The sequence below is a fragment of the Chrysemys picta genome, chromosome 1, assembly GCF_011386835.1.
Source record: "Chrysemys picta bellii isolate R12L10 chromosome 1, ASM1138683v2, whole genome shotgun sequence".
Lineage (NCBI taxonomy): Eukaryota > Metazoa > Chordata > Testudines > Emydidae > Chrysemys > Chrysemys picta.
In genome coordinates, this window is record NC_088791.1 from 109,024,707 (window position 1) to 109,051,384 (window position 26,678).

At 41.0% G+C, this 26,678-nt stretch overlaps 1 protein-coding gene across 33 annotated transcripts in view; it reads left to right on the top strand.

Annotated features, from left to right (window-relative positions):
- CAPRIN2 (caprin family member 2) overlaps window positions 1-26,678 on the top strand; it is a 64,924-nt gene that overhangs the window by 14,068 nt on the left and 24,178 nt on the right. For 12 of the 33 annotated variants that reach the window (XM_065566610.1, XM_065566524.1, XM_065566547.1 and 9 more), the window contains exons 4-9: window positions 3,309-3,395; window positions 5,800-6,038; window positions 10,125-10,207; window positions 18,335-18,499; window positions 19,202-19,245; window positions 21,012-21,974. In XM_065566610.1, the coding sequence (XP_065422682.1) occupies window positions 3,309-3,395; window positions 5,800-6,038; window positions 10,125-10,207; window positions 18,335-18,499; window positions 19,202-19,245; window positions 21,012-21,974 (1,581 nt within the window). Of the gene's footprint in view, window positions 1-3,308; window positions 3,396-5,799; window positions 6,039-10,124; window positions 10,208-18,334; window positions 18,500-19,201; window positions 19,246-21,011; window positions 21,975-22,900; window positions 22,943-23,316; window positions 23,437-26,678 lie in introns of those variants that run through there. The other 21 variants (XM_065566586.1, XM_008164202.4, XM_065566508.1 and 18 more) reach the window with 4 other exon arrangements.

Here is a 26,678-nt window from a genome sequence, read left to right on the forward strand (position 1 = left end):
AAAAAGTTCATTCTCACTATAGGTCTTTAATAGACAACTAAAAACCAGAAGACTAAGATGATTGAAGTACTGGGAAAGCCTGTATCAAATATGACAGAGCATTTTGTGTAACAAGCTTTAACCATAGTATAATTTTTTATATTAAATGTAAAAAGCTGTCCTACACCAACCTCGTGCTAACATTCCCTTTCAGGGAAAATTTCCTCTTCCCCTGCAGCAAGAGGATTGAGAGAAGCTCACATCTGAGTTTCTTGGATGGAATTTTCATAAATACTAATATTGTGTGTGAGTGCTCCCCTTTCATCCTGGCTACTCCACCTCTGGAGTAGAGCAGCTTTTACAGTCAGCCATGCATCACCCCAATATTGTATACCCTGAGGGACCAATCAGGCTCATTTAAGGATCTGTCATGCTCCCCACTTTCTGAACAAGTGTGTATTTGATAATCAGCTTGCTTTACCAGGGACTGTTACTTTCAAATTAATCTCTTCTGTTATTCATGGGCCAAGTCTGTCATTTCTGAAATGAAACATGCATTTAGTATTCACTAGCTGGGGAAGACTGAGCCCTAATTTATGGGGAAAATTCACTCCAGGTGGTGGTCTGTAGCTCCCTATGGATCAAAAGAGTTTGTGGTTGCCTGTACCTTAACTGCTCTGTGGGCTGAACAGAGTTTCAATGCTGCCACTCTAGCTCTTTATCTCTTAAATACACAGATTACATTAATCTAGTTTTCAAGAGACCTCAAATGTTAGCTCCCAGTGTATTACACAAGAAATTATCAATGTTAAACTTACTTTTCTAATGACTCTAGTATCAGAAAGGAAGATGAGGAGCCACTTATTGACTACAAATTAGCCTGAAGTACTGTGAGCCATTCAGCCTGGTGTCTTGTACACTTCTACATGACTAAGGCTCCTAGGTGCTATTGTAATAAGAGTAATAAATATGATTAACATTTCAGTTTCTTGTATTTAAGTTTATTGTGCACCCTATAATAAAACTTGTTTCCCCTCTTGCTTATAGTTAATGTGTTTGCATGTGCCTCTAATCTATTAGATTAGGGCAGGAGGTACAATTTACATTGCAACTTCTACTATGTTCAAATTCTATTTGTTCCGAGATTAATTTTAGAGACATACATGATGGAGGCTAGTTTCAAAACAAACTTTCTCAAACTTGAGATCAAGAACTCTACTTCATGCTGAGTGGAAACCAAGTAGGGGCATCAGTGTTAAATTAACTAGTATTTGCTTGGAGAACTCATTTCTGTCCAAAGGCAAGCACTATAGTGTTGTAGTAGTACAGGTCTGTCGCATCTTACGCGCATTTAACATGCGCGATTTCAACTTTATGCAGTCGGCAAAAACAAAAAAGAGAAAAACAGTTAATACTGTACCTGTAGTGCAGGTGATTTCGCCCGCCATTGAACTCAATGGGGTTTTGGCTATACGCGGTTTTCGCTTTATGCGCTAACTGCGGAACGGAACCCCCGCGTAAGATGAGACAGACCTGTAGCATCTTTTTGAAAAGATTAAGTGATTAAGGATCAACTTAAAATCATATTTCTAATTGGAAATTGGCATTACATATGAGCATGACATTGATATAATATGATCAAATTTGGCCTATTGGGGCCTGGTCTTAAAATTCTTGCCTTAAGTGAAGTCCTTAGAATTAAACAGTTGATTTAAACAGTGACATCTCTTAAAATTATGGGCAGAAATACAAATTGAAGCTAAAGTAAAATTTCCCAGATAGTTTCTGTGCTCTGTTTTAAATTGTTGAACACAATTAAACTGGTGCCTAAAAGGAAAGGACTGCTTACTTTTATGCAAGTACAATTGATGGCAATATACTAGCTCTTCTAATTCTAAATGCTTCTTGCCTTGGTAAATATCTGACCAAGTATAACCAACACTTAATCTTTTACTCTTGGCGTTAACTGAACTGAGATTGTAAAGAATACAAAGAACACAGGCTCCAAATTGAGGTGCTCTACAACTGACTTGACAGCATCCCTTTAATCCAACTTTAAAGCTTCACATTATATATTACCAATAGTCTAGACCAGGGGAAGGCTACCTATGGCACATGTGCCAAAGGCAGCATACAAGCTGATTTTCAGTAGCACTCGTGTTGCCCGGATCCTGGCCACCGGTCCGGGGGGGCTCTGCATTTTAATTTAATTTTAAATGAAGATTCTTAAACATTTTAAAAACCTTATTTACTTTACATACAACAATAGTTTAGTTATATATTATAGACTTGTAGAAAGAGACCTTCTAAAAACGTTAAAATGTATTACTGGCACGCGAAACTTTAAATTAGAGTGAATAAATGAAGACTCAGCACGCCACTTCTGAAAGGTTGCCAACCCCTGGTCTCGACTAACTGCTTTCACTCTGGATCTCATGTAATAGCAAAATGCTGTAATGTTTAATTTAGAAATACTGCAGGTATTACTACCGCCAAAGCACTTATGGAACTTAATAAAACTTGACAATTCATATTATTGGGGTTGCAGTAAACAAGTTCCATGAAACATAGACTTGGGAGTTCAGCAACCAGACAGTGTACCTTAAAAGTGATTATTTCAGAGAAGCTCCATTATCTAGTCTCGAATGAGAACTAAACTTTGGTTAGAGGTGTTAGAGAAGCAGACAGGAATTCCTTTTCTAGGCGTGACTTCTATAAGTAGACTAATTTCCAAAAGCATTCTATGAACATGAAGTTAGCTGTATTGTGCACCTTTTTAAAGGGACATAACTTGAGTTAATTTGAAGTTAAAAGTAGCTTCAGATACTGTTCCCTTGTGAGCTTCTGTGGTTATAAAATTGCTTTTGTATCTTGATGCATTTTCTCTCTGTGGTTCTGACGTAAACTAAAGGGAAAGATGAATAATACAAATTTACGATAGTGCCCAAACTTCCCAGTCAGGATAACGTAGAATCACACTAAACGTCCTACAAACCTGTATGAAGGGACAGTCCCTGTCCTGGAGAGTTTACAGTTAAGAATATGGGGAAATGGTGAAAGTGTCTATACAATAGTCAGTCCAAAAAATGAGTTTCTTACTAACCTCAGGTATGGTAATCTTGGATGTTACTTGTAACAATAGGAAACATTTTCATGTGAAGTTACTTAAAAGGTGATGTGATCGTATAAACAAAATTGAACCTGTAATAAAAGCTGTATAATTTAGCCTAACAGTTGAAATAAAGTTTACTATGAGAATTGTTAAGATTTAGCCACAGACTAAACATATATGATAAATGCACTGCTAGTTTGATATCTGCTTATTGCAGGAGGCAGTGGAGAAATATGATGAAGTGCTACACAACTTGGAGTTTGCCAAGGAGCTTCAAAAGACTTTTTCTGGACTTAGCCAAGATGTAAGTAAAATCTACTCTTTTGTGCTCTAAACCTCTGTAAAACAATAAGATACATGGTTACACAAAGCTTCTGAACTTTTGTCTAAGGTACTAATCTAAAGATGGAGCTGGTAGTCATGACTTACAGATAGTCTTCATTTTCTAGAATGCAAAGCTTGTATTTCTAGCTTTCTAATTTTGATTTTATGGCTAGGTAACATTAACATGTAGAACAGCAGGATAGCCTCAATCTAATAATTAACTGTAAAGCAGAAATTTTGTCTTGAGAGGTCAAAATGTGGTCAAGGTATAGGATCACTTTAGATATTTGCATATACTGTAGCGAGAACATGAAGGCCAGTGATTTAAGAGCATCTAGTATCATAAAACTACTGCTCAAATATGTACCCCAAGTGCAGTCAACTTTAGATGATTCCAGGATGTTCTGGTTCAAGTGGACAAGGATCAGCTTGTACAATAACCACCCTTTTTGGCGGTCTGAGTTTCAGGACTGAATTCTCAATTCTTAGTGGGCCAAGTGCAGAAGTTCACTGCAGAAGCTAGATTCTACTTCACCCGTATGCAAAAGGCAAAGAACTCAGTTTCCACTCCTGCCAGTCGACATAGCTTCAGGCACAAAATAAACAGAAAAGTGATGGAAATATTGGATATGAAAAGCCAAAAACACGAACTCAAAATTACTCAGTATTTGGGGCTCATACACATGCTCACATTCCAGAACTGGGACGGTTACTTCACTTTACAAAGCCTTTGCCCATTAGGTGAGACTTTGAGGTTCTCTTGAGTAGAAGTTAGCCTACTGGTGTTCTGACAGATGTTCTCCTCTTGAAAAATTCTAATCCAGGGCTGTCAGATAAGGATACTACACTTAATTAGTCATTGCACTGCTATCTCCCTGCCTTATCTGGGATATGAAAGGTTTCATAAAACAGGTCTTATCATTGGTTGGGTCTAAACAGTCTTTCTAGAGGTCTTTTCTCTTGCATTTGTATTGGTTTCAGGTACAACTTAATCCTTAGGCTAGTGAGAGAACAGTAAATGGTAAGCAGAGGGTTAAAAGACTGTTTCTAGAGTACTTGAGTCCTGGAAGTTGCTACATGCATAAGTTAGGTTCTTAGTCATTATTAGTTTCTTAAACTTCTGGATGTAACTTGTACTCCTCTGTATATTTCACTCAAATTGAACTTGTACTGTTTTTAAGAGGCTTTCCTGTTTAAGAATATTTACTTCTCCATGTTGCTGTTGCATGTAATTGTATGTTCTTCCCTGGGGTATATTAGATTACAAGATGTTTACATGGAAGAGTTAAAAGCTATAATAGTTAATTATTCCCTTATATTGAAGCATAATCACTGGATTCTCACGTTTTCCTTCTATTTTCTTTTTACTGAGTCTGGGTTCTGCAAAAACCTGCTAAAGTTTAATGTTCCAGAAGTGAGCACTAGGCAAAATAACTCCTTGTAGCCCTTCTATGTTAAGTGATGTTCCTTTATTACACTGCTGCAAATCAAAGTCCTCAAATATTACTGCTCAATAGTTAAATAGAGCAACTTTGGTGTATTTTTACTTAGTTCTGGAATGATTTGGAAATCACTAAATTTTTTTGCTGCAGAACTTGATACAGGTGTGCCACAAAGTGTTGGAGGGGCCTTGTCACAGAATACACTGGGGAACTACATGTTACCTAAATGACTTCTGCTATGACTCTTGCAATTAAATGTTTGTCTTGTGTCAATACAGGAAAATCAAGCGAGTATTTGTGGGTTTCTGGTGTATTATGACAACTAGGAACTTCTGTACTGAAGTATTCTTTCAGTAGTAAATAGGAGTAATATGATTTACAATATGAAACCTTTCCTTGCATTTTTGACCATTTTTGCATTCACTTTATAGCATATTCAGAATTACATATTTTAACATGTAATTACAGTAATGTAAAATCTAGCTGAGAAGGGCAAAATGCCACTGATTCATGATGTAATTTTCCATAGCAGAATATATGGAATTCATGATACAATTGAAATCATGTTTTTGATTAGCACTCAAAGTAATTTAACTTCATAGCTTGCAAACTTCAAATACATCACTGGCTTATTATAGATTACTTTTTATGTTTTAGTCTAGGCCAAAGAGGAAATTGGCATCAAGTGAAGGGTTAGAAACTAAGGGTCAGATTTGCAAAGGTATTTAGGCACCTAAAGATTCAGAAACATGCTTAGTGTGATTTACAAAAGTGCCTAAATATGGGTTAGATGCTTTTGTAAATCCCAGTAACACTTCAGTGCATCTTTAGGTGCCTAACTACCTTTGTAAATCTGGCCCTCCAGTTTCTAATTTGCAGTCCAGCACCCAATCAGTTATCATACTCTGTCTAGCGAGCCAACTCACTCTTGTATTCTAACAGCTGCTGAGAGCACAGAGGAAGGCTCAGAGACGGGATACTATAATGAAGCTTGAAGCAGAGAAGAAAAAGCTGCGTACAATACTGCAAGTCCAGTATGTGCTGCAGAACTTCACTCAAGAGCATGTTCAGAAAGACTTCAAAGGTGGCTTGAACGGTGCAATATATTTGCCTTCTAAAGAACTAGACTACCTCATTAGATTTGCAAAACTGACATGCCCAGAAAGAAGTGAGAACCTGAGGTAGGTTGCCTTTTTTCTCACTAATCAGTCTCCCATGTCATATACTAGAATACCTGTGTAATGGCCTCAAATAAAATGTATAGCATGTTCTAAAAAACTTTAAACACAACAGTTTATTGGAACAGCAATTTGGGATCTGACACATAGTGGGATTACCACTTCGTGTTTGCACATGTGCAATTAAATCTTGGTGTCTGTGTGCCCAGTGCATATAGTGGTCAGACTTTTTCCTTCAGCAATACTCGTTGGGCAGCTTGAGCTCCCCCTGTTGCTATGTGCCACTGCATGCGGGTATAAAGGGCAGAGCTGTCCCTAAGCCTGTTATTTCGTGCGACCTGCAACTGTCATTGGAACCCTGGTCAAACAGTTTGTTCGTTCGTTCTTTCTCAGCTTTTTGTATATAATAGTGTATATAATATAGTTCGTTTGATCAGTCTGGTTAGTATAAGTCTTAGCTGTTTTTTTAAAAAAAACTTTTTTGGACTGGTGGGTTTTTGAATTTCCAGGTTTCTTCTGTGTACGGTATTGAGGTATTCCCCATGACTGATTCAATATGTGCTTCTTGTTTGAAGTCTGTGCCACTGAGTGGGTGACCCAAACAATAGCTGCCTGAAGTGCTTGGGTGAGGCACATAGATCAGTGCCAGATTTGCAGGGAGTTCAGGTCTATAATGGAGGATAGGCTGAAATTCTTCTGATGAAGGCAGGGCTCAGGCCACCCTCAGAGCTGTCCTAGTTTGAATTTGTCAAGTGCTGGAACTTGAGTGAGAAGGATGCCTCCACCTTTAGCTGATTCCCAGCATTGATCTCCCTTTCCATTACTGAGGAAAAAATAAGACTTACAAAGAAGCCCCAGCCAGGGAAATGTCTTCACCCTCCAAGTCTGTTAAGAGGGATGAGAAGGAGTTGAGTGCACCTGAGAAACCCAAGCTCAAATATTCAGCCACCAATTTAGAGAAGTTGGCTCCAGTGCTGCAAAGAGCACTGTCAAACCCCATGCCAGAAGTGGCACAGTTTTCATCGTCCGCATTGCAAACTACTATCTGTGACTACCCTGGAGGTGTTTGGGGGGGCCAAGATCTGCTCTGCTGGTCAGTGCTAGTCTCCATTACCACATGAGTTGGATCCTTCAATGACATTACTGCATCCAGCATTGGCAATTCAACCTTTGGTGCTGCAGTAGTCTGCTTCCTGCATAGGCAGCCCTTCGGTACTGTCCAAGGGGAAACCTGTAATGATGGTGACGCTCCTATGATCAGCAGGTTCTCAGCACCAGTCCCTGGCACAAACTGGGTCAGTCCTTCATAATCAGACGAAGGGGAGTCTTCCTCATCAGGCTCAGAGGTGGGATGGTATGTCTCAAAGCCCAAAGCAGGACCCGCTGGTCTCCTCACAGATCCTCTCTCCCAGCCTGCCACCGCAACCCATCAATGGGAACTGCCATGGAAATGTGGCCAGGCTAGTAGGGTTTGGTCTCATATCAGTGGCCAGTTTGGAACCTTTTGGGGTTCCCCCAGCTTCCAGATCTTCCCCTCACTGTGTGTACTTGGTGCCTTTGTCTAGACAGGAGGAGTCTCTGCACTGGGCAGCTCAGTCTCCAGAGTCTGGTACCAGGCCTGATATTGAGCATCAAGAAAAGGTCCTAGAGCCAGAGCAACAGCTGGTAGAAGATATTCTCTTCCTTCCAGTCATGGCTGCTTCTTCATCCTCTCCAGATAAAGCTGTTTCATCATGGATAACTTCTCTTCTTCCTCCTGATGATGATTTTAAAGTTTATCAGGAGTTGTTGAAGAGTGTCTTCAGACCTGAGTGTGCCGGTCAGGGAGTCCTCACATCACATGGTTGACATTTTATCTGAGTGGCTCTGCCAATTACTGAGGCAGTATTAGATCCTATAAAGACTCTGTGGCCGACTCCATCTTCATTGCCTCCCATCTCAAAAAGGGCAGAAAGAAAATACTTTGTACCCTCCCAAGGTTTTGAGTACCTCTGTACTCACCCATGATTGGGCTCATTGGTCATGATAGCTGCTAATGAGAGAGAGACAAAGCACCACATCAAAAGATGCTAAGACTGGACTTATTTGGCAGAAAGATTTCTTAGATGGGGGTTTGAAGGCTCTGCTGGGATGGTAGGGTTTTAATTTATGGGGCTCCATGGAGCGGTTGAGAGCTGCTTCTGAGGAATGTAAGGCAGGAGTTCTACCCTCATTGACCAGGGAGGAGACTGGTCACAAGCACATCAATACAGGTGCGACTAGATACAGCAGACTCAGTAGGTAGAACCATGGCATTTGCAGTTGCCAAGCACAGATCATCTGGTTGCAGTCTTCTGTTCTCCCCTATGAAATCCAGAATACTATCCAGGACTTACTGTTTGAGGGTCCTTCACTAGTTTCAAACCAGATAGACAGCAAGCTCTGGTGTTAAGGACTCTGAAGCCACCTTTAACTCCTTAGGCTTGTGCACACCTGCCCCAGTTAGACAGCACTATCAGCCCCAGCAGATGCACTGGTATTCTGCTCCATCTCCTCAACATCAGCATCAGCCTTCCCCTCCTGCTGCTTTGGCTCCATCTCCAGTCGCTTCAAGATACCTTTGAAGTACAAAGCAGTTATTTTGATGGGCTGGTCAAGGTTGTCATATCAGTCTCCATTGGGGGGAGGGATAGCTCAGTGGTTTGAGCATTGGCCTGCTAAACCCAGGGTTGTGAGTTCAGTCCTTGAGGGGGGCCACTTGGGGATCTGGGGCAAAATCAGTACTTGGTCCTGCTAGTGAAGGCAGGGGGTTGGACTCGATGACCTTTCAAGGTCCCTTCCAGTTCTAGGAGATGGGATAGCTCCATTAATTATTTATCTCTCCAGACCCAAACTCCTTCACCTTCTTAAACTGTCCCACTTCCACAATGCTTGGTCTCGAATTATTTGGACCAGTGGGTCTTGAGCACTGAGGAGGTGTGAGATGCTCTCTAGTTTGCTTCTATCCTCTTCTCCAGACCTCTTGCGAGGTGCTCTTCATTCAACAAGTGCAGCGTCTACTTCAGTTGGGAGCCACAGTGGATTCCACGCCTGCTGCTGCTTACTCAGATAGCAAGTTCACTAAAAATCTTGCTGATCAAAATGTGCAGTCTGTGTTTAGGCTACTGAATTCTTTAAATACTTTCACAATTGTTAAAATAGGCTTCTTTCAGCAAGGGATAAACCTATTATGTGGCTTTTCATACTAATTTGTTTACCTTAATGGGATGGTGGTTATAGATTGTCTAGAATTTTCAAGAGTTACTGTTAAAACTAATTGTATATTACATTTCCAAGTGCAATATGATCCTTGTATCTTGGTGTCAGACTAAACCAATTGATTGGTTAAGACCAGCTATGTTAGTGCTAAATATTGAGAATGTAATGTGAGCCTTTTGAAGGCTTTTTATCTTATCAAACTATGGGCTAGAGACCTTGAAGTTCTGAGGTAGAGAAAATATCTTAATTTTTACAAACCTGCCTCAAATGACTTTGTTCATATAAAACTAAACTTGACTGGCCACTGGTCCATAAGATGTACCTTATAAGAATAATCTGCAACAATATTTTGGATAAAGGAACTGCTTATAAACATTTCAGTATGCATTCCACATCTTGAATTCACAGAACACATACTCATCTGGTCAAATGGCTAAATATTGAATGAAATTATTCTTTGGGCTCGAGTCTTGTCAAGTGGATTATAGAGACTTCAAACTACTTTTGACCAGTAGTGGCAAAATGCTAAACTAAAACAATATCCAGGGTCCCAAAACCACAAACAGAAGTGTTTAGAATTGTCCAACTTTGTAACATTGTACTAACCAAAGAGAGCTTATTGAAATAAGGAATACTGTTAATGGGGCTGCTGTCTTAGGTAAACAATGCATAGTACCACTTTTAAAATTAAAAGGCACTAATGGTGATTGCAGTAGAAGAATTGCCCTGACTTTAATCTTGTTCCTAAAGAAAAGAAACAGAACTGCTGAAGATTACAAATTATCATAGGCTGAAAAATGAATAGCTAAAGAAACATTTCTCTCGTCTTTACTTTTCCTTTTTGGCTTCAAGTGTTGAAGACCAGATGGAGCAATCATCACTCTACTTTTGGGATCTTCTAGAAGGCAGTGAGAAAGCTGTGGTTGGAACAACATGTAAGTTTTTGGCTATTTGGGGAGGAGATAAATAACATTAATTTCTACACTTATTCTGGGGGTAAACGTATAATGTAATATACTTAGCATTTTGCAAGTGTAAGATGCTGTACAAATGAACATACTTGGAGGTCTCATACTGAGTACTGTGCATACTTCCCTGGAATGCTTCATCTTAAAGGACTGAGATGTGTAATGATTACTTAATCTGTATATTAAGTGTAGGGTCAGTTCATACACACAGTGGCATGCTTCCTACTGGAGAAGAGGACCATTTTCTCAGTGCTGATGGTTTAGAAGCTGTGGGTTGTATGTATGCTGGCTTTATTTTAGACTATTATGCAATAGTAGCCATGCATAAATTCTGAACTAACCTAGCAGACAGAACTAAACCCTTCAATCTGATAACACTTGCATTTTTATTGCGAAGAAGATCAGTGTGCCATTGAGTTAATTCTGGAACCCTAACTTCAAACTCTTCTGCATTGGGTACAATAGATAATTGCACTTCCACTGGCCCCGACAGTCTTGGTGAAGATCCACTACTGAAGACTTGCAGCATAGGGATAAGCAGAGAAACTTTTTTAATATTTTATCAAAGTAAACTTTAGCCTTTCCCTTGTCAGAATACATTAGCACATGCTGTAGCTGATATCAACACTGTCAAAAGTGCTGTTTCATCTCTGAGGTCTGGAAATTTCCTCAATCTATAGATTCATTGAAGACTGCAAAATCTAATTCTTTGAGTGACTGCATAGTCTGACTGGTGTTGGAGCATTTTCTCTAGCGGTATCCGTATGATTGGTCATGTATGGCCCCCGCTTTTCTTCGTGCCTGGAGTCAAGAGTATAAAGGATGAAGCCTCCCTGCTCTTTCAGTTTCTTCTTATTGTTGGCAGTCACAGCTTGTAGCTGTAATTAAGTACAGTCTTGAGCCTTTAAATTTGTATGTAATTAGTATATAACTGTACATAGTGGTACTCATTTTTCATCCAGTTTGACATTTGTTTATTTTTATTTTTCAATCCAATATCTTCTAATTCTCAAATCCAGATGGGGTGTCAGGCCCATTCTAGATCTTCAGACATTAAACAAATGCAGCAAAAAGTTGAAGTTCCATATGGATTTCCTTGTCAGTTATCCTTGCTCTAGATCTGGGAGAATGGAGTGCTGCCCTTAACTTACAGGATGCCCACTTCCATGTGGCACTCTACCTGGGTCACAGAAGGTTTCTAAAGTTCACAATAGGAGAAGGGCATTACCATTTCACCATACTCCCTTTCAGGCTATTGTTGGCACTTACGGTTTTCATGTAGTGCATGGTGGTAGTGGCACTTACCTCTGGATTTGGGACATCCCATTATATCCATACCTGGATGATTGGTTCAAATGGGACCACTCCAGTCAGCAAGTAGAGAGCAACATTCATCAAATCCTCCATCTGTTCAGCTGCTTAGACCTGATAATCCAGCAGGGAAATAATTCATTGACAGTCCTAGATTCTACTTCGGCCAAGGTATACCTGCCCCTAACTCAGTTTTTGACTATCTAGGACCCTTTTGTGGCTACTTCTTGAAGGCTACACAGTATGGAACAGCCCCAGGCTCTTGGGGGAATATGGTTGCTTGTATGTATGTGATAAAAATGTCAGGTTCCATCTCTGATGTATGCGGATGTGGGTAAAGTGAGTCTATCACCTGAACAAGTTTGTATGCATCCCAGCCAGTGTGGTGTTGTCCCTGGGTTGGTGGATGAATCAGGACTGTGGAGGGTGAGCCTATTCTCATCAACTCCCTTTTAAGACTTTAGTAACAAATACTTCTGCTGTGGGGTGGGAACCATATGTGGGGTAGCTGCAATCTCAGGACATGTGGTCAGTTCAAGAACATTTGTGTAATCTGGTCTCATGAACTGCCTGCAGTATTCCAAATGTCAGCAGTTTCTACTACATTCATAGCGAGGCCATACAGGTGCTCAGACATGACAGCTGTTTTATGTAAGCAAGTAGGGGGGTACCAGGTCAAAGACTGCCTCTTGAGACAGGTTAAGCAGTGGAATTTCTGCATAAGAAATTGTATAATTCTCAAGGCTTCACATGTTTCAGGAAATCAGAGTTGCCTGGCAGATCATCTAAGCAGATTGCTCAGTCTAGATCACAAGTGGTCTCTCAAGCCAAGAAAGTTAGTCTCTTTTGAATGGGGGTGGAATTTCTATGGTGGATCTGTTTGCGAAACAGCAGAACGGGAAAATGCCTCCATTTCTATTGCAGAACAGATCAGTCAGGCTTCATCTCAAATGCTTATGTTTCCATGGAATGATGATCTTCTGTACACTTACCCACCAATACCTCTTAAATCCAGAGTGGTATTAAAACTCAAACAAGACTGAGGCAGGGGGATCCTCAGAGCCTCACCCTGGGAGGAATAACCCTGATATTTTATGGTGAAAGGGTTTTGTTCTTGGTAGAGAGAATAAGACATCATCCTGAATTAAAGACTTTTTAAATGGGTTACTAGCCACATTTCCATGTCTTGCACTGCCAAAGAACTGAGCACTCGTGAAATACTTAATGCATTGAACTAAAGTACACTCAATATTTACTGCATTTGTGGGAAATGTTCCTATTGACCCTTGAGTGCAGACCCAGGCCTCTGTATGTACTTTTGTGAGACATTTACATAATTACGACTGCATTAAGAGACCAAATGAAAGTAGTCCTACAGTAATTCTTCAGATGACTCCTAGCCCCACCTCCAGCAAAAACCGCTTGGGAGTCAGTGGAATGGACATATATGCAGTTACTAAAGGGTAAATTTTTCTTCAAGTAACTGTTCTTTTGGATGTTACATATTCCTATTCCACAACCCACCCTTTGATGCTTTCTTGGGGTGTCCAGGACTGTAAGTCACTTGGTTCCTGCTCTGCCTTGGAGAGAGGTTTGTTGATACTAAACTGCTTGTGACTGGCTACCTGACAAACCAGTCTGTTAGCCAGCCAAATAAACTTCTCAGGACTTTGCCAGCCTTTACTTGGCCTTGCAGGTAACACTTTGTGCACTTCATTCCCATCTCCCCACCCTCTTGAAGAGTGTTGTCTTGCAGTATGCAGCCCATCACTGCACACTCTCAAATTTCCAAATCTGCAGTATGCACACCAGTCTGTTAGCTCAGCTGAGGAGTCGCACTTCAATATATTTTGTGCTGAGATGAACTTGCAATAAAACCAATAAGTTTATTTATTAATAAAGAACAGATTGAAGTGATACCAAATGAGGATAATAGAAACAGACTGGTTACAAATAAAACACAAGTATAACATGCTTTCTATTGACTAAAACATAACAAGCTGCAATCTTTGTCAGCTTCACTGAAAGCCTCCTCAGCATCACATGCCCTTAGAGCCAGAATTCAGCTAGCATAGATACAAAAAGCATTGCTCTTTATGCTCTGTGATGGATAATCACAATGCCTTTTCCCCCCTCTTATAGTCCAGTATCCCTCCCTCTCAGTGGTTTGAGCATTGGCCTGCTAAACCCAGGGTTGTGAGTTCAATCCTTGAGGGGGCCACTTAGGAATCTGGGGCAAAATCAGTACTTGGTCCTGCTAGTGAAGGCAGGGGGCTAGACTTGATGACCTTTCAAGGTCCCTTCTAGTTCTAGGAGATAGGATATCTCCATTTATTGATTGATTGATAGTAAACAAAGGTTTACTATCTTATTCTATTAGAGGTGAGGAAAGATATCTTGTTTACTTTTTCCACCCATTTTTATTCTTTTCCTGACGTTGCTGTGTGTCCATTTAATCATACGGTCCTAGATCAAGTGCAAGCTGGATTTTGATTTGCCAAAAAGCTCTTGCATAGTTAACATTGTTGAAGCTGGCAGCTCCTGCTCCTCATTCTTGCCGACACTAGAGCACAGAATCCTCTTGGACTTTCTTTATGCAGGTTTCTCTGGCTCTCCTGTCAGTTTCACTTATTTCATCACTTGTCTGACTGCTGTGCACCAAGACCCCCTCCTGAGGTTCAGTTCTTGATACTTGGCTCTTCTGTGTTCTTGGTCACGATCTTGGCTCGTAGCCTCACCTAATGTATTGTTATATAGATAAATCTAACTGTGATCCAAGGACCTGGATGACTGGAAAAAGGCTAATGTAGTGCCCATCTTTTTAAAAAAAGGGAAGGTGGAGGATCCAGGGAACTACAGGACAGTCAGCCTCAACTCAGTCCCTGGAAAAATCATGGAGCAGGTCCTTAAGGAATCAATTCTGAACCTCTTAGAGGAAAGTGATCAGGAACAGTCAGCATGGATTAATCAAGGGCAAGTCGTGCCTGACTAACCTAATTGCCTTCTATGATGAGATGACCGGCTCTGTGGAATAGGGGAAAGCAGTGGACGTATTATTCCTTGACTTTAGCAAAGCTTTTGATACGGTCTCCCACAGTATTCTTTCCGGCAAGTTAAAGTAGCATGGGCTGGATGAATGGACTATAAGGTGGATAAAAAGTTGGCTAGATCGTCGGGCTCAACGGGTAGTGATCAATGGCTCCATGTCTAGTCTGCAGCTGGTATCAAGCGGAGTGCCCGAAGGGTTGGTCCTGGGGCCGGTTTTGTTCAATATCTTCATTAGTGGTCTGGAGAATGGCGTGGATTGCACCCTCAGCACTAAACTGGGAGGAGTGGTAGATAGGATAGGGAGGGACCTAGACAAATTAGAGGATTGGGCCAAAAATCTGAGGTTCAACAAGGACAAGTGCAGAGTCCTGCACTTAGGATGGAAGAATCCTGTGCACTACTACACACTAGGGACCGAATGGCTAGGCAGCAGTTCTGCAGAAAAGGACCTAGGGGTTACAGTGGACGAGAAGCTGGATATGAGTCAAGTGTGCCCTTGTTGCCCAGAAGGCTAATGGCATTTTGGGCTGTATAAGTAGGGGCATTGCCAGCAGATTGAGGGACGTGATCATTCCCCTCTATTCGACATTGGTGAGGCCTCATCTGGAGTACTGTGTCCAGTTTCGGGCCCCACACTACAAGAAGGATGTGGAAAAATTGGAAAGTTCAGTGGAGGGCAACAAAAATGATTAGAGGGCTGGATCACATGATGTACGAGGAGAGGCTGAGAGAACTGGGATTGTTTAGTCTGCAGAAGAGAAGAATGAGGGGGGATTTGATAGCTGCTTTCAACTATCTGACAGGGGGTTCCAAAGGGGATGGAGCTCGGCTGTTCTCAGTGGTGGCAGATGACGGAACAAGGAGCAATGGTCTCAAGTTGCAGTGGGGGAGGTTTAGGTTGGATATTAGGAAAAACTTTTTCAGTAGGAGGGTGGTGAAGCACTGGAATGGGTTACCTAGGGAGGTGGTGGAATCTCCTTCCTTAGAGGTTTTTAAGGTCAGGCTTGACAAAGCCCTGGTTGGGATGATTTATTTGGGGATTGGTCCTGCTTTGAGCAGGGGGTTGGACTAGATGACCTCCTGTGGTCCCTTCCAACCCTGATATTCTATGACCTCTTCATGCTAACTAGCAGAGGGCACAGGCATACTTAGAGGTTCCGAGATCCCTTGGATTGCCCAAAAGGGTTTATATAAGCTCTCTGCTGAAAGCACATTATGCTGGTCATCATAATTGCAAAGTAATTTCAGATATCTTCCATACATCTGTCTTTATACTGAAAATTATATTCTCTAGGACTTGTAGTCAAAGGCAGGTCACTCAAAGGTCGCATGTATTAGACAAACGTCTATAGGCAAGAGGTGTGGGGGAAGATTCCTCTTCTTGGTGGGCTATTATGTATTGTGTCTCAAAATAGAAATCTGTTAGTGTTATCAAGTCAAATGCTAAGAGTTTCTGAAGACTTCAGAAGAAAATTACCAGGAAGCGGTAAGTGGGGGGGGGGGGGAAGGACCCTATTTTGCAAGTGAAGATAAAAAGATCTAGTATATTTAGGGTTCAGATTCACCCCCAGGTATCCTTCAGTATGTGATGGTAAGCTGCCAATGGGCTTGATCTTATGAACGGGGATCTCAACTAACCTGGCTGAAAATTATGGGAAAAGAACTATATGGGTAAGCTATCCTGTAGGAGGTAGAAATGTCTTGCGAGTTAGGTTTAGGCTCTAGACCTCACGTTATGATTGTTTAATATGTAACCATGTGTTTTCAATATTTACGGTCATTTGAATCTCCGTTCTTTGATAAACTTATTCTTGTTTTCACTATAAATGTGTGGCATGTTAAGAGGAGGGGTAATTCTGAGTTTGAACTATTTTTTTGGGAGTAGTGAAGCTGCAAGTTCTGTGAGAATTCAGTGGCACAGGAGCTGGGCGATGCAGAGGAGCGCCCGGTGTGCCTATTGTTCGCTTGTACACAGAGAATGAGGTCTACAGAGGCCTGGGAAGGTAGTGCTTGTGTTGCCAGAGGCTGGTGGAGTCCGGGAGCTAATCCACAGCTGGCACAGATTTAGTAAGTTGCTTCACAACCTTGTGTATCCCTGTGAAGCATCACACTAATGCCACAGGTGTGACTAATAAGCTTTCTCAGCTTCATCTAAATGTCTAGGCAGAGAAGCATTTGTGAGTGCTCCTTTTGACTACACAATCTCCAGCTCCTCCTTGGAACTCACTTGCCTCCTGTCCATTACTATTGTCATTGACTGAGCTTTCCTTATGACAACCTGCCTCTTGCCACTTCCACAGTGTTGCCTGTGTATGTTGTTGCCTTAATCCCAATTCTTCTGAAACCCTTTCTCATACGTCTCCCTCTTGCTTTGAAGTCTCAGCCATCTCTACTGTAGTTTGTCAAATTGTGCCATCTGCTTTCCTACACAAAATCAACATGCTATGCATCTTCATCCCGTTGGAGCTTTCATTCATGATCGTGTTAACATTTGTCTTGACTTCTAAAAACTTCAGCCTAATATACCTGCTCTCTTCTCATTGCTATTCCTTTGCTTGTCCAGTACTCATCTTCACTGCTCACTCTTACCACTACTAGACTTGCAGAGAGTGCAGCAGGTAAAGACTTATCTAAAACATCCTAATAAATGGCATTGTTCTGAATACTGTCTGAAAATATCTTCTCCTTTACCTAGATGTTGTAACTTCTGTGACTCAGTAATGAATTAGTTTTGCACAATTTGTGATAACTTGTCTATGAAAGGCTATAAAAGTTTTTGCCTTTGGGGTTGGGTTAGACCAGTGGTCACCAGCCGGTAGATCAGGATTGACCAGTCAATTGTGGAGCTTCTGCCAGTTGATTGCAATCTCCGGCCGCTAAAAGTCCGGTGATGCAGTGATTCCAAGGCAGGCTCCCTGCCTGCCCTGGCCCCATGCTGCTCCCAGAAGCAGCTGGCATGTCTCTACCCTGGTGCGGGGCGGGGGCGGCGGCAGCACCAGGTGGCTCTGCGCTGCCACTGCCCTGCCCCCAAGCGCAGACTCTGCAGCTCCTATTGGCTGGGAGCTGCAGGGGTGGGCGGGCAGCATGGCCATCATTCCCGGCCAATGGGAGCTGTGGAGTTGGCGCTGGGGGGCAGGGGCAGCAACAGTATGCAGAGCTGCCTGCTCCCCAGGGCCGCAGAGATATGCCAACCACTTCTGGGAGCAGTGTGGGGGCAGGGCAGGCAGGGAGCCTGCCTTATGCTGCTGTACCACTGACTGGGAGCTGCCTGTGACAAGCACTTCCCGGCTGGAGCTTGCACCTCACACCCCCTTCTGCACCCAACCCCCATCCCAGAGCCCTCACCTGCACCCAGAATCCCTCCCAGAGCTTGCATCTCTCACCCCCTCCTGTACCCCAAGCCCTTGCCCCAGTCTCAGCCCGGAGGCCCCCCCAGCCCAGAGCCTGCATCTCCTCCCACACTCCAACCCCCTGCCTCAGCCCAGTGAAAGTGAGGCAGAGGGAGGGGGGAATGGAGTGAGCAAGGCAGGGCCTTGGGATATGGGTGGGGTAAATCCTTGGTTGATTTTAAATTCAAAAAGTGATCTTTGGCATAAAAAGGTTGAAGACGACTGGGTTTAGACATTGCAGTTTAAATATAAAGAAGCTTCCAAGGACACATCTTCAGACTGTAAGATGTGAACACTTTTTTTTTTAACCGCTTACTTGTATATCTCAACTTTTTTTTCTCTTCAGATAAACATATGAAGGAACTGTTATCCAAACTCTTAAACTCTGGATATTTTGAAAATATTCCTGTGCCTCGCAACATGCAAATAAAAGAGGAATTGGAAGAGGAAGTAATAAGAAAATCTCAGAGAACAAGACAGTTGCCAAAAGGAGAGTCTGTCAAAGAGCCAGGTTGAGTATATATTTCCAAGTGTAATTCCTGATCCATGTTAAGATAAGCGTCTCAAAGAATTGAGTGTTTAGATATCTTGAATAGCTTAGTTTTATAAACTTACTCATACTGCAAGTATGCAGAAGCTTAACAGAGTGACTTTTTTTTTTGGGCAACACTACAGCTAAATTCAGTTGGAATATCAGCAACTAAAATATACTGTTGCAAGTTTTGTACGGTATATGTTGGTTTGAACACCATAACACACCAGTAAGGAAATGGTTTCACGGATACTAGTATCGCCTGGGATCAAAAATTCAGTTTAATCTATTTTTCATATCTAATGTATGCTGTCTGCGTGCTTTGGACTACCTCATTGGTGAAGCTGGGGGAAATGCCTGTTGTAGTAAATGTCACTTTTGAGTGCACTACTCCAGTATTTGGGTTAAAGATACTGCAAGAGAATTTTTTTCTGTATCTTGTACTTTTAAGTTTAAATTTTTTACAAAGCCTAAGTTTGGCAAGACCTAAGCGTCGTCATTTCACATAGAACATAAATTATGGATGGCTTTTAGAAAAACATTCAGTTCAGTAATTGACATGACCTTTTAACTAATTCATTGTCAAATCAGTAATTTTTTAAGGGGCTTTGTTGGGACACTGAAAGGTCTCATGTTTATCTCTAATAATCTGAAGCAAATTAATATTATCCCTTTTCCTAGAACCCCTTATGAAGCTTTTGCAGTCTGAGATACAGCCACAAGAGGTAAAATACTGAATTATTTTAACTATTTGATAGACTACATTTAATTGTGTTAAGTAGTTGTGCCTCTGGGTGGTAACTTAATTCTGATATTATAGGAGTCTTAAAATTTATTGCACAAAAGTTGTGAAACACTAGTAAGAAGCAGTTTACCGAAAAACTGCTGTCCAGCAAAATTTTAGCCAAGATTTTAGAACAGAAAACCAAACAATGGTCTAGATGTGCTGCTTCCAAAGTAGAAAAATCAAAAACTTACAGCTCTAATGTTTAGTCTTAATCCAAAGGAACATTAACATTCAAGGAATATATGGGGGTAGAATGTAACCCCCTCTGTTAGGGGTTTGGATTGAGCAGGAATGGCTTAATACATTTGCTGACCCTTTGGAGCATTTTTATAAATTCAGTGGAAAAACCAAAGCATCAGATTGTGTAGTTTCAGCTACTTATATCTTTATTCCTGTTTCCAGAAGATGGATTCTCAAATACTGCTGCATCAGACAATACACAATTACAAATAAAGGCGCCTTCTAAAATATTAGGCTCATAACTTTTATGCTATTTTTATCTAGATTTAACACTATGGCAGAGTTAAGAATGGTGGGGTTCTGGCTTTGTCAAACTAAAGTAGGGCTCCCTAGATATTGGCTTGGCTATATTAATAGTTAATTGATACAGTAAAATTACTACAGAGTTTGGCCCAACAGACTGTAGACCACAAATGTCCTTTAAATCTGCTTCAGAACTATTAGGCTACTCGTACATTTAATGAGCAGCATTATAAAGCAGAAACTTTTTTGATACTTAATCCTGAAAAGGGAACCTTTTTGGCAGTTTGAAACCAAGCAACTGGAATAGCAAAGCATATGCAATGTCTTTGTATCCCAACCTCCCAAACATCCCACTAGAGGGAGTATAGCAAATAAAGCAGATTTTTTTATAGTATACTATACTAAAACTAAAATTTAGTCTTCTAGACTCTGCCCAGCCAGTCTAGATTTACAATTCCGTGCTGTAACTGGTTAAGCAGACAGAACATAGCCAGTAAGTAGTCATCTTGGTCACATCCAGATTTTTACTGGCCTGTAGGCCTACATAGCATAGATACTATAAGCCTCTGCAAGCTTATCTAACTTCCTGGCTCTGAGCAGGAATGCAACGAGACTCCTTCTGGTGATTCAAATATATTGTCTCTAGGATCTGGTCATTAGCTATGATCTGAACTTCCAGTAAATAAGAGGTAGTTTTATTATGAGCTTTCAGGGGGTCAAATAAGCCAAAAGAGCAAGATCCTTCATTTTCTTATACTTTAATGGAAGAAGTAGTAGTCACACTATTCACACCAAGGTGTTTTAGGTGCTATACAGGATGAGGTCAATGCCCTGCAGAAACTACAACTGAATTTTAAGCATGGCATGATTGTGGATAACAAATAGAGAAACCATGGAATGAGGAAGAACAAGGGTAAGAGCAATCAGATTGTATGGCTACTCAATTTGGCATGTTTCTAGAGGTTTAAGTGTTCAATTCTCTTTCATTGTGCTGCTCCTCTGCAACATGCTGGAAAGAGTAACTATTCAGTGTCCACAATATTATAGACTAAAACCATGTCTTTGTACTGAAACAAAGCAATTCTTCAACTGGATGCCTGTGTTCTGTCTGTTTTGGTTAGGTCAGTCAACTACAGAAAACTTTTTTCTAACTTAAAAACTGAGCTAAACTCTGGTACCAATGTTTTTTTTTGAGCCACTAAATTTCTTTGGTCTGTGTAGTTTCTCAACAGGCGCTATTTGCCTGAAGCAGAAGGCTCTATCAAGAAGCCTGAAGAATGCAAACCTTGGGAAGCAGAGTACACCAGAAAGCAAGAACCTCCAAAATCCTGGGAAATGCTTGTTGATCTAGAAGAACAAGAACAGAAGAAGCAGAAGCAGGAATCTCTAAAGCCTTGGGAATCTTGTGGTAGGCATCAGGAACAGAAGAAGCAGGAATCTCCAAAGCTCTGGGAAGCTTGTGTTCGGGAAGAGGAGGGACAGAAGCAGGAGTCTTCCAAGCCCTGGGAAACTAGTGTTAGGGAGGAAGAACCGAAAAAGCAGGAGACTCCAAAGCCTTGGGTAATGAATGTTAGGGAGGAACAGGATTCCCCAAAACCTTGGATAACAAAAGTTAAGGAAGAGCAAGAACAGAGGAAACAGGAATCTCCCAGACTTTGGGCCACAAAAGTTCGGGAAGAGCAGGAACAAAGGAAGCAGGAATCTCCAAGACCTTGGGCAACAAAAGTTCAGGAAGAGCCAGACCAAAAGCAAGAATCTCCAAGATCTTGGGTAACCCAAACTAGGGAGGAACCAGAACAAAAGAAGCAGGAACCTGTGAAGCCTTGGGGAACACGTGGTAGGGAGGAACCAGAACAAAAAAAGCAGGAACCTGTGAAGCCTTGGGGAGTGCGTGGTAGGGAGGAACCAGAACAAAAAAAGCAGGAACCTGTGAAGCCTTGGGGAATGCGTGGTAGGGAGGAACCAGAACAAAAGAAGCAGGAACCTGTGAAGTCCTGGGAAACACGTGTTAGGGAGGAGTCAGAACAAAAGAAGCAGGACCCTCCAAAAGCTTGGGAAACATCTGACCGGCAGCAGCCAGTATCATCGCAGCAGTTACAGAATACTCCAAAGTCCTGGGGAGCTGCAAGCCTTGTGCCAAAGGAGCAGATTGGGCCAAAGAAGTTTGATGTGGAACCCAAAGATGTGAGTTGGCATAGGTAGTATTAACTCTCATTAAGATTATTATAATGTGAGTATTTCAGACTAAAGCAATACAGTAGTCAGAGGATTTGTAAGAGTTGCATTGTGGAGTTCTGTACTCAGATTTCCACGTCACTCCTGAGTGGGTGAAGTCAGATTTTAACTGATATCACACAAGTTGGTGTATCTGGAAAGCAAAATGCTCTCCTTGTATCAACCCCAGTAATACTGCAGTTGGGCCTCAAATGAAAATTACATTTTTGCATAAGGCAGAATAGAATTCATTTAGCTCTTCTGCAGCTGATAGCTCTGTAAATGTCCACTTCCATTAACACTACAAATCAGCTATGACTCACTCAGACAAGGATCAAATACTTAGTAAAGTACTATGTACAAATAGTATGTCAATACTATTTTAGGCTTTTAACTAAAATAGCCTTTAAAGCTGGGTATTTTTACTTGATCTAGAAGTTAACCAACTTAATTGATGCTTAAGTATGCGTTTCCAGATGAATGAATACACTGAACTACTGTTCTGGAATGTTTTGGAAACTCTAACAAAGTGGCTTGGTTTAGTAATACAGAAAATGCAAAGTTTTGAGGGCTCCAACAACATTCCAGCTTAATTTTACATTTTTTTTCTCCCTCTTCCCCAACGGTGTACACAAGTAGCTAATTTTAATAGCATGGAGAAATCGATATAGTGACTAGATCAGTATCTGGAGAGGTGTGCTTCCAAAGTAATATTTAGACTTGATCTAAATTTTAGTAAGACCATAGATGGAAAATAGAGCGCAACTGAAGTGGCTTGTGCACAGGTATTGTCCAAGTCTGTCATTCTTTTTAAAGCTGTTGTTTCAATAAATGACTAGATGGACAAGATCAATGTAAGATGCACAATTTTGAAAAGTGGATATTCTTGTATCTAGAGACGGGATCGCAGACAGAAGCATGAATCTGAAGTGAAACGAGTGGGTAACGTAAAACAGTGGGTGATAAAGAATGGGAATAAGGTTATTTAGCACGTACAGTTAAGTTGGTCTTCATAAACACTTCACTGTGGTATATTATAAAGTTGCATGCTTCCACTGGTATTGTTAGCATGGGCAGGGAAAGGCTGACTTTTTCCAGCTGGTAAATCTTTCTAAACATCATGGCGCTAGTCTTCATAGCTATGTGCATAACTTGACATTGTACTAAACATAGTTCAGAGCAATGTAGCCACTGTAAAGTACTCAAATGTTCTTAGCACATTAAGATGGATTGGAACATCTAATGTTGGTTTAGTTTCTAAAGCTTATGTTTGAGATGCTTCCTAATGAGATGGGCCTCTTATTTTATATAGGATGGAAAAACAGATGGATTAAGTGGTGGACATGGCTTTGATGCAGTAAGAAAAAAGGAGGTACTCCAATCAGTCGGGGAGAGTTTTAAGCTACCTAGGAGTCTCCAAAGCAATGTACAGGTGTGCTAGTCAGCCATATCAAACTAAAATGACAGTCAAATATTTTGAGTATACAAAAACTGGGATGTCTTTATAAAGCAGCTGAATCTGTTTGGTGTACTGTATTAAATGCAGCATACTTATGTCTAATTCTTCAAAATCTTGACCTGTGGAGGAGGGAGATGGGTTACTACCTCATCACTTTAGCCTTATGTACTGGAACTTCAACAGACTTGCATTGTGCCTTGCAGCTTACTGTCCACTGCATTACAAAAGAACAGCGATTTGACAGATAAAATGCTGACTCTAAGATGACAGCATTTCACTTGTAAAATTAATGAACGCTTAAAACAGTGGTCTCAATTCCATAAAGTAAGGATATGGACATAATATTATCTGTCATTTATGTGGCTCACAGTGTGAACACTGTATGCAGGCTGATCTCTAACCAACACTGAGGATGAATAGGATAAAATAGAACGGCGTGGCTTGTGTGCCTGTGTTTAGAAACTAAGTTTTTTATTCAAGCTTTTTAGAGCATTTGAGGAAATGATCTTTTATGAGTTGCTAAGGCAAGAATGAAGAAAACTTGCTTATAACTAGGGTCTTCCAGGTAGTTGAGAGAAGCTGCTACATAAAATTAGCTTGTAGAGGTTTTGTATGCTAGCGACATTATAGAAAGAATCTGGTCATTTCCCAGTGTGTACAAGGGATAAGTTTGATTTAATTCCCCCACTTTTCTGTTTCAGAATATGGATGCTTTGCCAGTGGAATCATGTAGGTTCATGGAATATAGTTGTAAGCTCTAAGGACTATATACCCTCATTTTATTTATCCATCTAAAGCCCATGAACTACCAGGTTGGGACTGTGGAACTTAAGCACGAGGTCTTAGGCCTAATTAACATAGAGTTGCGCAGGTTCAGAGGTATTGGCGTTAAACGATTTCAATTATTGATGTAGCATTATATGGACACTCCTAAATTGATTTAGGTTTGGTGTTGGTTTAACCTGCACTTGTAAACTTACCCTAAATATAAGCCAGATGACCACCTGTATGTCTACACACTGGCTGGAAGGGTACTTCGAAGTCTGGGTTGGCAGATGTGCTAGCTTCGCTCAATCGGGCGTGCTAAAAATACCAATATAGTAGCAGGAATTTAGGCTAGCTGCCTGAGTACAATCACATTGGAACCCCTGGATATGTAGTGGGCTGCTAGTTAAGCTGCCACTTGTGCCACCACAGCTGCTGCTATTTGTAGCATGCTGGCCTGAGTGGAGCTAGCATGTCTGTCTACCTATGTTGGGAAGCGCTCTCCCAACTGGTGTGAAGGCGTGCCCTTAGTCTGAACATTGTATAGGCTGAACAGACTAATACTGAGGATGAATATTACTTGTGTAGGCATGCACTTAGTGTTGGCAAAATATTGAAAGCTTTAACTGAAAAATAAGTAATTTAGGTATATCAAAGGCTAAACTAGGATTGTGTTCTGGATCCAAGTGCTTAAATTGTAAAATTGGAGGTCTTTAATAAAAGCAAAACTGACTTGCATGAACAAAAGTTTTTTAAAAAGGAAAACAAACTTAAAACCCTTACGTTTTAATTAAAATAGGCTGACTTAATATCAGACTCTCCTCTGACTTAAGAATACACATGAAACTTCAAGTCGAAACAAAGTTTTTATTCATTTGGGAGCAGGTGGTAAAATCAGACTTACAGTGGAAATTATTTCAGCTTCAGTTATGGCTTTTACTACTGCTTGCTGCAGAACCCAGTCTACTAGTCAGTCCCATAATGCCAGATGCCGTGTCTAATCCCAAATCAGGAAGTAAACGTAGTTTAGAATCGATCTCAAGCATACACTTTGACCAAGAGCATCACTTGGATGTATAGGCATATCTACTTCCACCCGTGGACTGCTCTTGAGGGACTGCATCATCACCTGTTCAAATCTAAAAACATGTTTGGAAAAGTAACCATGCAGCATGTGAGATGCTAAATAGTGCCTTCAAAATATCCTAGTTTGTAGATAGTCTCATCTCTTCTTCTAGTTTAAAGTGCAGAGGAATGACAAGCATTGAACATTGTGGGCTATCTTTCCTACTATGTAAATTATCATCCAGTGGGTATGCAGAACTGTGCTGTATAATCATGCATTCAAATATGCTTAAATGTATGCAGTTATTTGGAATATCCAATATACTATTGCACTGTGAAGGTAGTTTTTTATGTCTAAGCCAAGACTGGAATATTGGATGGTACAGTTCCTTATGCCATGAATTATGTATGATCTGGCATAGATGCTCTAACAATTGGAGAAATATATTAAACTGACATGACTTGTGTTTCATGTTGCATGTGTTCTCAAAAGCAGGTAACTTTATGCTATGGAAGAGGTGACAAAATGTAATTAGCAGTGCAAACTTCTGGCACACTGGAAACAGTACATCTCAGTTACAATTGCTTGAAAGGTGAATGGAGGCTCCTCTCTGCATTCAATTTCTGGCCTTTTCAGGCTGTTAGTTTTAACTATTATAGATGTCTGCCCAGTGGTCTTGAACCCACAAATTTATTTGGAGGCAAGCCACTGAATACTCAGTGGATGATACTTAGTCACTGATAAATGAGAGAGGGTAGCTCCCTTTTATGGATACCCAGCTAGTCAGTAGCTATAGAAACCTCCTTAGCAGCTGTGCCCTAATTGTCTTAACTGTAAAGAGTTAAGAGAAGCGTAACCTGAGTTGGCACCTGACCATAGAACCAATAGAGAGGCTTTACCCTTTCAAATTGGAAAAACTGCTGGGTGTGGGGGTTTTTTCTTCCTCTCTCGGGTTGGAGAGAGGGGAAGGCAGCAACAAGCTGTAAGCTTTAAGCTAGGTTTGGGAAATCCATCATCATCATACCTAGAAACTCCTCATTTGGAACCCCAGATATGTAAGTAGCACAGGAAAAGTTAAGACAGATGCGACTAGGAACCCTTTTGGTTGTTTTGGTTTGTGGATTCCTCTGTGCTAACCCCAGCTGCTTTTGTTTTGCTTGTAACCTTCAAGCTGATCCCCAAGAAAGTTATTTTTGGTGTTTAATCCCTGAAGCCTAAGTTTTCAGATGGTTTTTCTTTAAAAAAAGGTAAATTATTAAAATCCTTTGATTCCAAAGTCCTTAGACAAGGGGTTGGTCTGTGCTCACATTGCTAAGGCAACTGGTTGGTATTTTATTCTCAAGCCTCCCCAGGAAAGAGGGTGAAGAGGCTTGGGGGGATAGGG